Source organism: Sinocyclocheilus anshuiensis, unplaced genomic scaffold (genome assembly GCF_001515605.1).
Source record: "Sinocyclocheilus anshuiensis isolate Anshui unplaced genomic scaffold, SAMN03320099.WGS_v1.1 scaffold966, whole genome shotgun sequence".
NCBI lineage: Eukaryota > Metazoa > Chordata > Actinopteri > Cypriniformes > Cyprinidae > Sinocyclocheilus > Sinocyclocheilus anshuiensis.
The window spans coordinates 477547-490857 of NW_015540909.1; the positions used below are offsets into that span (position 1 = coordinate 477547).

General features: G+C 39.1%; 1 protein-coding gene across 5 annotated transcripts in view; it reads left to right on the plus strand.

The window, feature by feature from the left end:
* The window catches only part of ndst1b (N-deacetylase/N-sulfotransferase (heparan glucosaminyl) 1b), a 125548-nt gene that overhangs the window by 85277 nt on the left and 26960 nt on the right, over positions 1 to 13311 (plus strand). For all 5 annotated transcript variants that reach the window (XM_016487114.1, XM_016487115.1, XM_016487116.1 and 2 more), the window contains one exon: positions 7930 to 8879. In XM_016487114.1, the coding sequence (XP_016342600.1) occupies positions 8334 to 8879 (546 nt within the window). In that variant the 5' untranslated portion in view covers positions 7930 to 8333. The remainder of the gene's footprint in view (positions 1 to 7929; positions 8880 to 13311) is intronic.

Sequence of the window (13311 nt, forward strand, 5' to 3'; positions counted from 1 at the left end):
GTAATTTAACGCTACGTTGTCACCTAGTTGGAGAGACTCAATGCTAAGTAAATAAACAACAATGTCCTCGTCTTTTACTCAATGAACTTATCATATTCGTTTGCTACATTAGTAGGGCCCTATGATTTCCGCAATGCAGAAAACATGGATGGAATTTACTGTATAACGCGGAATTTCATGACATTTATCTTATTTTTGATGAATAAATAAAAAACAGTCTGTGAATATTAAACTGCAAAAAGATGATTTAAATACGAATGTTCTGCATGTTCATTTGATTACCAGAAAATACACAACACAGAGTTTGTTAAAGTTTATTGTTAAATTGTTAAATACCCTGCCTCCATTACGTAGGCATGTGTTTGATCACCACAATTGAGTTATCATTGCAAAAAATGTGTTTATGTATATATATTCTATATTATGTAGGCTATATACTGTATTCTATATACAGTACCAGTCAAAAGTTTGGACACACGAATGGGAAGTGTGTCCAGAGGACCCCTGTAGGCCCCACTTCTTCTACTGTGATTCATCCATGTGCACTAAGTGTCTGATTGGTCTTGAAAAGCATCTATTTGCCTAGTTGCTGTTTATATTCTGCTCACTCTTTTTTGTTTGTTTACCAAGAGGATTGCCCAGACTCTGTGTAATTAGCTAATTTTGCATGATTGTAGGCTCATTTGGGTTACACCTGCTAAAATTATTGCTTATGGATTGTTAATAATAATGGTAATTTCTTTTGTTGGGGGGACATTTTCTGTCACAGCAGTGGTTTAAGCAACAGTCATATGAACGACTAAAAAAAATAAAGTATTCAAAATAAATAAATTGTATCTTTATTTTAATAATTTATATTGTAATTCATATCTGTTTTAATAACTGCAGTATACATAGTATAAGTGTGTACAAAAGTGCAAGGATGCCTTAAATTGATCAAAAGTGACAGAATTTTTTTTTTTTTTAAAGATAAACATAAATAAATTTTACAGTACATTCAAATATATGTTAAAATAGATTTTTTATTAATTATTTTTAAATTGTAAAAATATTTTCCAGTAAATTTGTAATGAAAAAAAACTAAAATATTAATGTATAAATTAAATGTTTAAAAAGTCATTGTTATTGTACAATTTGCTAAAATGATACAAAAAGATGAAAAATATTTAGTATAAAAAATTTTAAAAGTATACAGTTTTACAACGCTAGTATAAAAATGTGTTTCCAAATGTTGTCTACTTTAATAAATAAATAAATAATGTTTGTATCCTATTACATCTAATGGACAAATCATGAATTTTCAAATTCATGATTAAAAATTTTTTTTTTTTAGTTTACTTGTTCATTATTTTCATTTTGAGCTTTTTGGTCCTGCATGCAGTCAGAGCCCTAGCTTGTGTTACTTTTAATCTCTGAGAGTCCACACCATTACCCTAACAGCCTGCGGGCTCCACTGTTCACCCTCATTTTTAGGAGACAAGCCTCCTCCCTACCCATGATCCCATTTCTCCTGTGGTAAAGACGGTGGGTTGGGTGCATAATAGCATGTCTTTGCTGTCCGGTTTCTCGGGGTCAGTGCAGTCCCAGTGAAACAGGAGATTAAGTTCACTGATTAGGATGGACATTAGATCAGCAGTGCGGTGGATGCACAGATACAGCCGAATGCGGCCCATGTTGTGCGTGGGGTGGGGAAGGATCTTTTGGCAAGTCTGCCTGTCTTCGAGCTTGGCACCGGCAGCAGGACGGTGGCAGCACACTGTGTGCAGACAGACTGGAGTGTTTACTAGTACAGTTGTATCAAAACTGGTGTGTGTGTGTGTGTGGATGGCGGGTGTGAGAGCGCACAGGATAGAGCTCGGCACACACACCGTCTGGCCTGGCAAGGGCAAATGCAGTCTTCTGATGGAGACTGAGTGCCCTTGAGATTGGAGCCGCCAGCAGGGAAGATTGATTTGTTGCTCTCTGCTGCTTCCACTGTGCCTTCATACATAATAGTGACTTCGAGTGTCCCCTCCATTTCTGCCTCCACAGACAGCGAAGTCCTTACATCTCAAGTATTCCGCATCTTTCAAGATTTCTTGAGCCCCTCAGACTTCACGCTTGTTTATTCATCAGTATCAAGCCATTAAACAGGATTTTCTAAGGGCAATTGGCCACTAAATTGAAATCTGGTTATGGTGATACCTGTCTGTGAGGTATGTCTGCACTGCTCTGCTGTCTGGCTTCTGCATTCCCATATTTGTGCCCTCTCTGTAATGGCCTCTAATTGACTTGAACTGTGAACTGATCTGCGGAGCCTTTTTCTTTTTTTTTCTTTTTTTTTTGCTGTCGGCAGTAAAGTTTCAGTTTGCACGTCGTCCACTCGATGCTCATTCATCTGCCATTTTCATTGGCACATTTGGTCCAGCCCAGATAAACAGGATTAAGGATTTAGGATTACACTTCCCCGACCTTCTCCAGATTGTGCTGTGTCTAGGCCCTTTGAGCATCTAATGCTGTTTGTCAGTTCAGTGTTTGAAGCCCTGAGGAGTTTACCAACCATTTGTCCCAGTGGCGTGTTTACCCTTTGAACCAAGCAATCTGCTCAATGGAGAAACTTGTTTTTATGTAGCTCTTGTTTGCTCTCATCCTATAAGCCTCTTTATTTTTTGCTCTGTTTCTCTGACTGTCCATTTCTCTCTCCCTCAGTCCTATCCAGTTTCATTCAATATCTGACAAAGCACTAATAGAAACCTTTAACACTTGTAAGGGGACATACACATTTGAAGCATTAGTGGCATTATATTCATTTGTAGCATTACATTTATATATTAATTTATATTACAGTAATTTATAATTTAATCTCCAACCCAAAACTGAAGATGTGGGGAGACAATTGGCTGAAATCTTAATTTTTCAAAGGCAAAGGGCTGCAAACAAAAGCCTCCAAAGTTCAAAGACCATGTTTACTGAGACATATCTAAATCTGTCTGAAAGGGAGAGCCAGCAATTCCCACTGCCAATGTGTTCAAAGCACATTCTTGCTTTCAGATTTATAGTCAATAAATAGCTAATAATAACGAATATGGGATGCCACACTAGCAGAAGAGGACATATTTCCGTCTTTATGGGCTATTGGCTTGATTTGAACCCATCTGACATGAAAGCTGTGTGCGTAATCCCCTCAGGTCTCAAAAACTTTGTGATCTAGGCCTAAATATTGATATCATAACATGCAATATTCCCACAGAAGAAATTAATTTTGTTAATGGTAGTTTTAAAGGGGCCATATAATTGATTTTCCTAGTTCTTTTGAAATCTGAGTTTGATGTAATACATAAGCATACTTCGATCTAAAATAGTGCTGTTCTGAAATATCAATATGACATCACAACTCAGAGCCCAATTACTCTGGCTGTCTGCACTACTGTACCTTTAAGACTTGTATATGTAAATGAGGTCTGTTGTGATTGGCTAATCTTCATTTCACTTGATGTGTCATGAATGTCATTTTAAATACTGCAAATCGATTAAGGCATCACAACATTATAATGTACAGCATAAAAATGCATATGGTACTGATGTATTGAGAATATTTGATATATTTTGATATATCAGTATAATTTGATATATTTGATATATAAACATGATATATAAATATTTGATATATGAACATTGGCATTCTCAATACATCAGTACCATATGCATTTTTATACAGTACATTATAATGTTGTGATGCCTTAATCGATTTGCAGTATTTACCTGTTTTTGCAAATTAACTCTTCATATTTATCTCACAATTCTGACTTTCTTCTTGCAATTCTTTGAATATAAACTCATTTTCAAGATAAAAAGTCACAAATTAGCATTATTTTTTTTTTTGTATTTTTTGTTCCTTAAGCTTCCATAGAAAAAAAAAACAGAACTGCAAAATGTACATTTAGAGTTCTGGATAAAATGTAAAAATTGTGAAATGTAAACTCGGAATTCTAGGAAAAACGTGTCAGAATTGTTGGGGGGGGTTATTGCTAAAAAAATTCAGAATTGTGGGGTAAAAAGTCACAATTACCATTTTATATCATCATTCCATGGCAGAAATAAGTTTCCATAACTGTAACAGAGAAGAAGAAAAAACTTGAATTGCACTTTATTTTTCAACAACTCCCCACTTTTTACAGACGCAATCATCCTGAAGTCAACAACATTTTGAATGTTGCTCATCTACTGAGGCTGAGTTCATTCCCAGTGACCTGCAGCTGGTGATTTGTCTCTCTAACAAATTAGACTATTTAGCTTTTTCCTTGGGCATTTTTTTTCTCTATTTTCTTTCTGTGCTCTATAAAGACACATCATGAATTAACAGAACGGCACATATTTCTTTTCGGCATCAGCTGAGCGTGATGACAAGTACAACATGTTTTATTCATTCTTTTTATGAAATACCCAGATATTTCACTGACAGGCAAATTCAGGCTTGGATTGCTCTTATTGTGGGTTTAGGCCGAGTTTGTAACAGAACAGAGGTGGTCAGAGCCAGCATTAGTCTCAGTCTGACTACTTCCATTCATGAGCAGGAACGGACCCCACAGCAGCCACCGTCATCATCATGTGCTACAAACAATGTCCGTCATTGTGAACGTTAAATTGCACTGTACCAATTTGGGAGGGGTTCTTTTGATTTTTAGGTCTGCCTGCGGTTAAAGCTCTAGAAACTAGTCCTGTGAGTCGAGCTGTCCAGGGCGATCGGCCAGCTATTGTCCTGCTGTCCTGGCACGCAGATGCACACCACTTGCTCCAGGAAGTGTCCTGTGTCTCTGAGTGGCAGTGAATGCGGCCCTGGTGTTCGAAGCTGTTCGAGCATGTCGTCCTTTTTATCGTCCCATTCTTCCAGCAGCCAGATCTGTACCATCGCTTTGCTTTGACATAAAACAAGAAAGAGGAGACAGTGCAGATAAACATTTGATGGTTCCATATCTTTTTCCCATCAGCAGATCCCTCAAAATCACCTGTGTATATTAATATCCCCTGCTTTTTCCACTCCAGACCTATAACTTTTTTTATTTGGTGCCGATCAATTCCGGATATCATGTAGACGTCGCTATTCTGATTTGTTTTCCAGTCTCCTGGTTTTATTGCACTCATAACTGGAAGCACATAAATCTTAAACATTGCAACACTTCGGCAGCAATCGGTGGCATTATAATGTGTCTAAACTAACTTTATCGTACATTTTGTATCTGTGTTTTGAAATATAGCAGTTGTCAAGCATTGTCTGGGCTCACGATTCAACCAACATTCAACAGGATTTGAAAGAGCCAGAGCTGACAGTACAGTGTGAGCTTTTGGGAATGAAGGTATGCTGTGCCCTTGAGATAGGGAGTGTTATGGAAGCTATCCTGCCATCAGAAAATGGCTTTTGTGACTCCCAGGCAGGGTGCATTTTTCACACGTCTGTTGGGCTTTGAGACTGTGGAGAAAAAAAAAAAGGAAGGAAGGAAAGATCTGGGACAGAAGAAACTTGCTGGCGTGGGTGAGATGGCGACGGGTTTCTAAATGTCAAGGTCCTTATTTTTCCATGTCTTGACACTTTCGTTTCAGCACCTTTTTTCATCCCTTGTTCTTGTTTTAACCTATCAGCATTTTGTTTATTTCTTTATTTTTGTTTTGCTATAGTCACAAAATATGTTAACGCCAGTTGTCTCCATTTTTAGACAGAAAAAAAGACAATATAGCCTACCTGTGACTGCACATCACATGTTCATTTAACATCTACAACATGACCTTTAGTCTAATTAAAGGGAAAGTTCACTCAAAAATCAATACTGTCATCATTTACTCAACCTCGTGTCTTTTAAACCTGTATGACATTCTGTGAAATATAAAATAATTTTTTAGAAAATATTTTTTAAAAGTTTGTTTTTGTCCTTACAATGAAATTGAATAGAGTTTGTTGGACCCTAATGTTCTTCAAAGATTGCATACACTTTTGGAATGACATGAGGCTGAGTAAATGATGACAGAATTTCATTTTTTGGTGAACTGTTCCTTTTAATATTCTAGTAATATCAATTGCAATTAATTATTTAATAATATTATAAGAATGCTGGTATTTATTAATTTAGTTTCATTTTTATCACCTCATAAAACTCCCCTATTCTCACCTGCTACAAAGCCATTTCATATCCTTAGAATTTTGTTCTGGGTGTGGGCTCTCTTGCCTCATGTCATCTGAGTCATGCTGTTCAGAGTATGCAGTACACAATGGGCTGCTTCAGCCGTCTTTAGTCCGGACTTCTGCATATTAAAGAACCAGGCTCTGAATAGGAAAGCTCTTTGACTGTAATCCGACCTCTGACGACACGCTGATGGCTGTTCACGTTCCTCTGCCAGACACAATGAGAGGCCAGTGACAAGTATTGTGGCCTGAGAGTAATCCTGGTGTAAAGGAAAGGAGATGTGGAGCTACTGGGTGCAAAAACATTATTCTTGAGTGTCCCTTGTGGAATGCAGCCTAGATTTGCCTTTTTTCTTTATAAAACCCAATGCCTCCCCACCCTACAGCTGAAACACTTCATGTACTTCTCTTAACAGCACCGGCACCTAAAATTCCTGATGGGGATTTTGGATCACACAAGCAGACAGGAGAGTCAACAGCGGTGTTTCAGGATTGTGAATATGACTGGATTGTTAAATGTACTCCCATCAACCTTTTGAAATGATAAAATGGCCTTCTCTAAGGCTCTATTATTTCTCTGTCAAGACTTTTTTACCCGTCATCATCTTGTTGAAGGCATGCTCTTGTGTCTTTCCCTTTTTTGCGGTATTCATGCATTTTTATCCCCGAACCCCTGCAAGGCTTTGATTCTTTGTTCTAGTCTCCCTTTTCACATAACCCATAAATGAAGTGAGTCTGTGATGCCTTTGAAAATTGACCTGTATTGCTTCTCAGACACGTTGTGTCTTGTTGCTTCGCTTCAGCCTTTCCTCAGACGCCCATTGTGTGCTTCTCCCTCTAGTTAAACAGCATGTAGGCCACTGGTGACATGCATGTATGTATAAACTCTGCATCTTTTGAGGAGATGTCTTTGAAAGTGAACAAAACCTAAAACCACAGTGCCCTTGAGCATAGTAGATGTCTGTAAATGTCAGTCGTATTGTTTGTTTAGGTGTCAACTTAATGTGAATGGGTTTAAATTGACTTTCATGTTTACTGCCTTTTCAAATTTTCTATTGTCCTTTTGTCTGTAATGGGTTTTTCTGTAGTTCAGGATGTCTTTGAAAGTTGCATAAGGAATATTTGGCAAGTTTAGATAACATCTGAAGTTATACTTTCATGATCCCTCTTGCAAGATCATTTCACACTTGCCATTCGTTTCGTGACTGTCATCGCCTTTAGCCTTCAATACAACTTCCTGCAATCGCCATTAGTTCTGTCCTCATTCTGCAGAGGTCTTTACTTGGTTAGCGCTAATCTGAATCCTACTCGACTCATTCACCTGTGCCACACTTTGCGCTAAACCCTTCATTTAAGATGAAAAGATTAAATGACTTTTGCCCTTTGAAGTGCATGAAGGATAGTGAGGATCACTTTTTAAAGCCCTTACTAATCAATACAAGCCGCCTCCATTATCCCGTAATCCTGGCATTGCCTTTGTAAATGCCTCTCTAGACACTCTTGGTATTCAGTGAAAAGAAACCCAGGTTGTAGGGCTACCACGGCATCATGTGGGTTTGGCTTTTGCAGCCAAAATTCAGAGAGGGGTAATACAAGAGTTTTTCGTCTGGTCTAGTCAAAATTCATTGCCTTTGAATACATAGTTGCACCTTAGTGTTCGGTCCACAAGTAACAGAATTGATAGCTAAAATGGTGCGGAGTAGATATTTTTGCATTGATTTTGTTTGCTTTATTTGCATTTGTACTTTTGTTAAATTCATGCTTTTTCTTTTTAGGTGAACTCAAGGAGGCTAGAATGCTCTGGGCATGATCTGTCTAGAGCATCCAGTGCCAAAGAACAAGAAGCCACCTTCACCAAGTCCAAAACCCAGAATCTTTTCTGCACAGGATCAGGAGATAAGGGCTCAGAGAGGGTAGAGAAGGGGCAAAGAGGTGTTGGGCAGGGGGCTGCTGGTGCATGTGAGGGCAGTGCACATCCCTTGCTGGAGAGTGGAAGCCCACCTCGCCCATGCCGTCCCCTGCCCAACCCAGTCTCACCACCCTCTGCAATGGTGACATGAGCACATACCTTATGGAGAAGCCCAATTTCAACCCATCTATTTTGTCTCTTTGGAAAAAACATACAATAGACTTGTAAATAGAGGACTGTGTCTATCCTGATTGGTGTGGTTGTAAGGTGATGATGCTGATGTGTGGACGTGTGAGACGGCTCTTCCGTCAGCTCACGCTGCAGACCAGCCTGCTGCTGCTCTTCATTTTCTGCATGGTCAGTGTCCTCATCTCAGCCTATTTCTTGTATGGCGTTAAACGAGAGCTCGAACCCGCAGGAGTTGGAGGTGTGGTGGTCCCAGAAGAAGGTACTGCTGATTGGGAAGATCCCCGGGCGACTCCTTCCCCTCCGTCAGCAAGGGTGCTGCCAGCCAGAACCGCCAAGCCAGCAGACATGTCTCGAACTGACCCTGTGGTTCTGCTGTTCGTGGAGAGCTTGTATTCCCAGTTGGGCCAGGACATCGTGGCCATCTTGGAATCTGGGCGATTTCGATACCAGACCGAGATCGCACCTGGGAAGGGCGATATGCCCACACTCACAGACAAGAACCGGGGTCGATTTACACTTGTCATCTACGAGAACATTCTTAAGTATGTCAACCTGGATGCCTGGAATAGAGAGTTGCTGGACAAGTACTGTGTGGAGTATGGCGTTGGCATCATCGGCTTTTTCAAGGTGAGCCATTTGTGTTGTACAGCTTGACCTTTCACAGCAAATAGTGTCACTAATGGGTGTTAATGTCTCTCTTAATTCCAGTGGGTCAATCACCTTGCTCTAAACGATTTTACAACTGACATTTCACAGTCTGATTCAGATGTTAGCTTGCAGAAATATTGCCAACAGAGGGAGGTTGGGGCATTATGCTAAACATTGCAGTAATAGCACATTACTGAACAAGAATGTCCTTGTTGATTGGCTCTTGTTCTATGGGGGAGCTGCTCTTCAAAATCAGTCCGATTAAATAATCGACACTAGAGTCTGCACATTTGACTATTACTCATTGCTGCCTGTCATTGCCAGCTTGTAAACCTCCTCTCCCAGTTCTAATGTATTGTTTGCCTATGGCAGGCCCGCTTTTATTACCCTTACGAGCTTGAGTGCGGCACACTAATTGTTAGTGGAGGTTAACCCAGTTGATGAGACTGTTAGAGTCTCGCTTGCCTGCAGCAGAAGGGCGAGGACATCAACACGTCTTAAAAGGAACCGCATGAAATTTGCGCTTGTTAATTTTTATTGACTCAGGCTGCTCCGATTCTCCTCAAAGCTGTTTTACCCCAGGCTCTTCTGTTACACACACTAACAGGAGCAGTTCAATCCCTGATTGGTTGGAAATGCTGTTTTCTTGTCCAGGCAGTTAACATCCTTGCCTTGCTGGATTTCATTGATTGAGAGCCTTGAGCGTGTCTGATAACAGACCCTGAAGGTACATGGTTCAGCAGACCAAACCTTTTTGTCCTCTTGAGTGAAGAAGCACTACCTCCAGTTCATTCCAGTAATGGAACATGCATAATTACCTTCACATCAAGACTTGACTTGCACCTGTCAATGCCAAATGCATTTATCTCCCAAGAGTTGCACAAAGAAGCATCACAGTGGACACCAGCAGTTCTTTTAGTTATGCTTGCATGCATCAACAGGTTCAAGCTCTTGTTTGCCCTCATATTAGTCTTCTAACCTAATCCATGGACTCCATAGAGTCAATGTATAATTGGAATAAACCCTTATGTTTTCCTAACCAGCACTTGAGTTGGTATAATCTCTAGGGGCCATATTAATTCTCCAGCCTCCAACTAAACTCACTAGCTCTGTTCTAAAACATAGTGAGTTGCCTACCAATACTACCTAGCATTTTAAGGCATAAGTTGCCTGACGTGAAGGCTGCTACTTTCTTTTTGGTAAACGAAGGTAAGCCACCTTCTCGTAACTAATTTATAGCTGCTTCACATGTATCATTTGTGAAAGCGCAAACTACAGCTCAGTTTCATGGTGGGCAAGTCAAGAGATTTTGATTTTAAGTATGCTCATTTCATTTAGTGCCAAAGATTATTGATAAACTTAATTGACTGTTTACCCAATATTTGTTTGCTGTATTTTACTTTATTTACTGTTAGAGAAGTGTATTGTTAGCTTAGCAACATGCTAACATCAAACTCCTAAAATTAATTTCTGCTTAGAGTTACTACCTGTGCTGAGTCACTTATGAATTTTTGAAGTGCCTCCCTTAGAAAGCAGTTGCCTATGTAGGCAGTAGCCAACAAGCTGGGCTGCAATTCTTTAACAGCTTTTTTGGGCTTGGACTAATTATCTAACATGGTTCATGAATTGTTAAGTGTCAAAGTAAGTTAAATTCTGATAAGCTTCGAAGGAGCCTTTGGCTTGCAAGTGTTGCTGGAACAATAGAGACCGTAAAATGGGATTAGGGAGAGGCTCAGGGAAGATATTGATTAAGGCCACTGGTATGTGAAAATCTCCCATCCGTATTCTCCAAGTGCTGAGTGACATCACCACCCACTTGGTTCAATACGGGGGTGGGTTGATATATGACCACGATATGAGAAATTTTATTTCATGATATCTAAATTGTGTGTATGTGTGTGTATGTATATATATATATATATATATATATATATATATTACGATGGACATTTTGACAGCTGTGTGTGTATTTGACAATAAGGCGCAAGGAGAACTGATCACAGAACTGGGATCGCGCGGCCGAGAGAGCGTTTCTGTTGTGACATTCAGTGTGATTCTGCCTATCCTGCATCCACTTACTGCAAGTTAATCGATAACGAATTGTGATTGGATTGTAATTTTGTTCTACGACAAGCTTAGTTACCTTTGATTAGGCTGTTCTCGCGTGACAGAACACTTCTACTACTCGCTCTGATCACCCAGTCATAAAGAAATTTTGAAATACGGGACAAAAATTTTTTTCTAAATAAGTCGGGACACTAAAAATAGAGCTGAAATATGGGACTGTCCCAGGAAAAATGGGACATCTGGTCACCCTAGACCACTGGTTCTCAACCCGCGGCCCGTCACGAATTCAAATGCGGCCCACCATGCTGAACACAATTTTTAAAAATTACTTTCAGTTTTACAATTCATTTTAGTTTTTACATTAATTTAAAAATTTACTAAATAAATAAAAGCTATATCCAAATGTTATGTAAAATAATTTTGTTTTTCATATATTATTTTCAGACATGAGCAGTACTCACATAGCCTAATTAACGTTACTAGGGATGCACTGATACCGATACTGGTCTCCTGTACTCGTACTCGTTAAAATGCCCCGATACCAAACGCCGATACCACACAGCATGTGATAAGCGCCATATTCAAATAAAGAAACACCGACAACAGAACAACAGACAGCAGAATGGAGTTAAGGATGTCTACTACGAAGTATATGTATGCAATGAATATAATGTTAAACATTCAGTATTAATGCCTGTATAGCTGATGTGCGCGAGCTGATAAACAAAGCACGCTGAGTGGATTGGGCGTGCGGCAGCGCAGATGCGCGAGCTTGTCGAGTGAATATACCTTTCTCACAGACATCACTGGAAAGTTTGTAGTTCGGGCGGATATGTAAAAAACAAGTAAGTAAAACAATGCACAAGTTACTTAACGTTAGGGAGAGAGAGAGCGCACACTTCTGTTGTGTGATCTTTGATGTTCACTCACTTAGCACACGCATCATTTGGATTAAAACGAAATCGTAAAAATAAAACCATTCATAGGGGCATAGTGCGGCCCGGTGGAAAAAAAGGTTGAGAACCACTGCCCTAGACAATGGTCATGTAAAAGAAAATTATGACTAACATAGGGCTGGGCGATATGGCCAAAAAAAATTATCATGATAACATTTTTCATATCAATCTATATTGATAATTATCATGATACATTTTAAATGTATTATTTATTTATTTAAAAGTTTAAGGGCAGATTTTTGCTCCTAAGTGAAAGTTGTAGAAAGAGCACTGTTAGCTGTGGTTTTAAACTACTCTTTATGGTCAAACACTTCACTTTTTTTAATTCTTTTCCAGTAATTTTTCCTCAACAAAATAAATATCTTAATAGAAAAATTAATGTCTTAGTTTTTCCATGTTCTAATGAGTGATATTGTTTCAAATCATGAAACAGATTTGTGTTGCCTGACTTTGATGACGAGTATGTTCAGCACAGTTTGCAGTGCAGGCTGCAATATTAATATTACTTTTTTGTCTTATAGAAATGTTTGAGTTCAGAGTAGTAGTAGTAATGTAACGATTACCGGTTTGACGATAAATCGTGATAAAATACCCCACGGTTAGTATTACCGTTTCATATTTTAATTATCACTATAACCGTATTCGATTACCGCGATTTTAACAACTGAGGATAAATAAATACTGTACTGCACAGGGCTCCAGAGTGCGACCAAATGGGCGCATTTTGCGATAATTTTTTCTGCCCGTGCGACTAAATTTTGTGTGCGGTCGCACTGGCGCGACCACCGCATTGTTTAACTCATAAACGCTGAATTTCTGTTGCATATGAGAAACATCAAAAGGCAAACGAAGCCGAAAGCATAACGAAACCGCGCTACTCGTTTGAACTGCGCAGCGCTTATAGAGTGTAGAGCCTGGTTTATACTCGCCGCGTCAGCAGGAGCGCGAAGCAAAAATGACGCGAATATTGAGGAAACGATGGATGGTTTTCATGCTGAAGTAAAGTAAAAGACCGCTTCTTAAACCAAAGGTGAACATGCTGGTATTCTTGTGGGGGGAAAAAACATGCAAGCACTGTCACCGACAGCAAGTTTAGTTTTACTTTTCTTTTTGTTTTCATTTTGAAAAGCTTATCTTTGCGGTTTACCTCACGTTATGCTATGGAGGCTCTCTTTTTTATTTATTTGATTCCTCAGTGTTTGCTAAACATTCTGTTATTTATTAGTCGATATATAATACAGCATGTGGTGTATGCCATGCCTCGTCTTATTCGTTTTTGTTAAACGTTTTGTAAGCTAGTTTGTCATTGTATCTTACTGTTTTATTGTTGTTATGCTTTTTAATTAAGAATAACAATGAATCCATCTTTTGTTTTAGTCTTAAAAAGT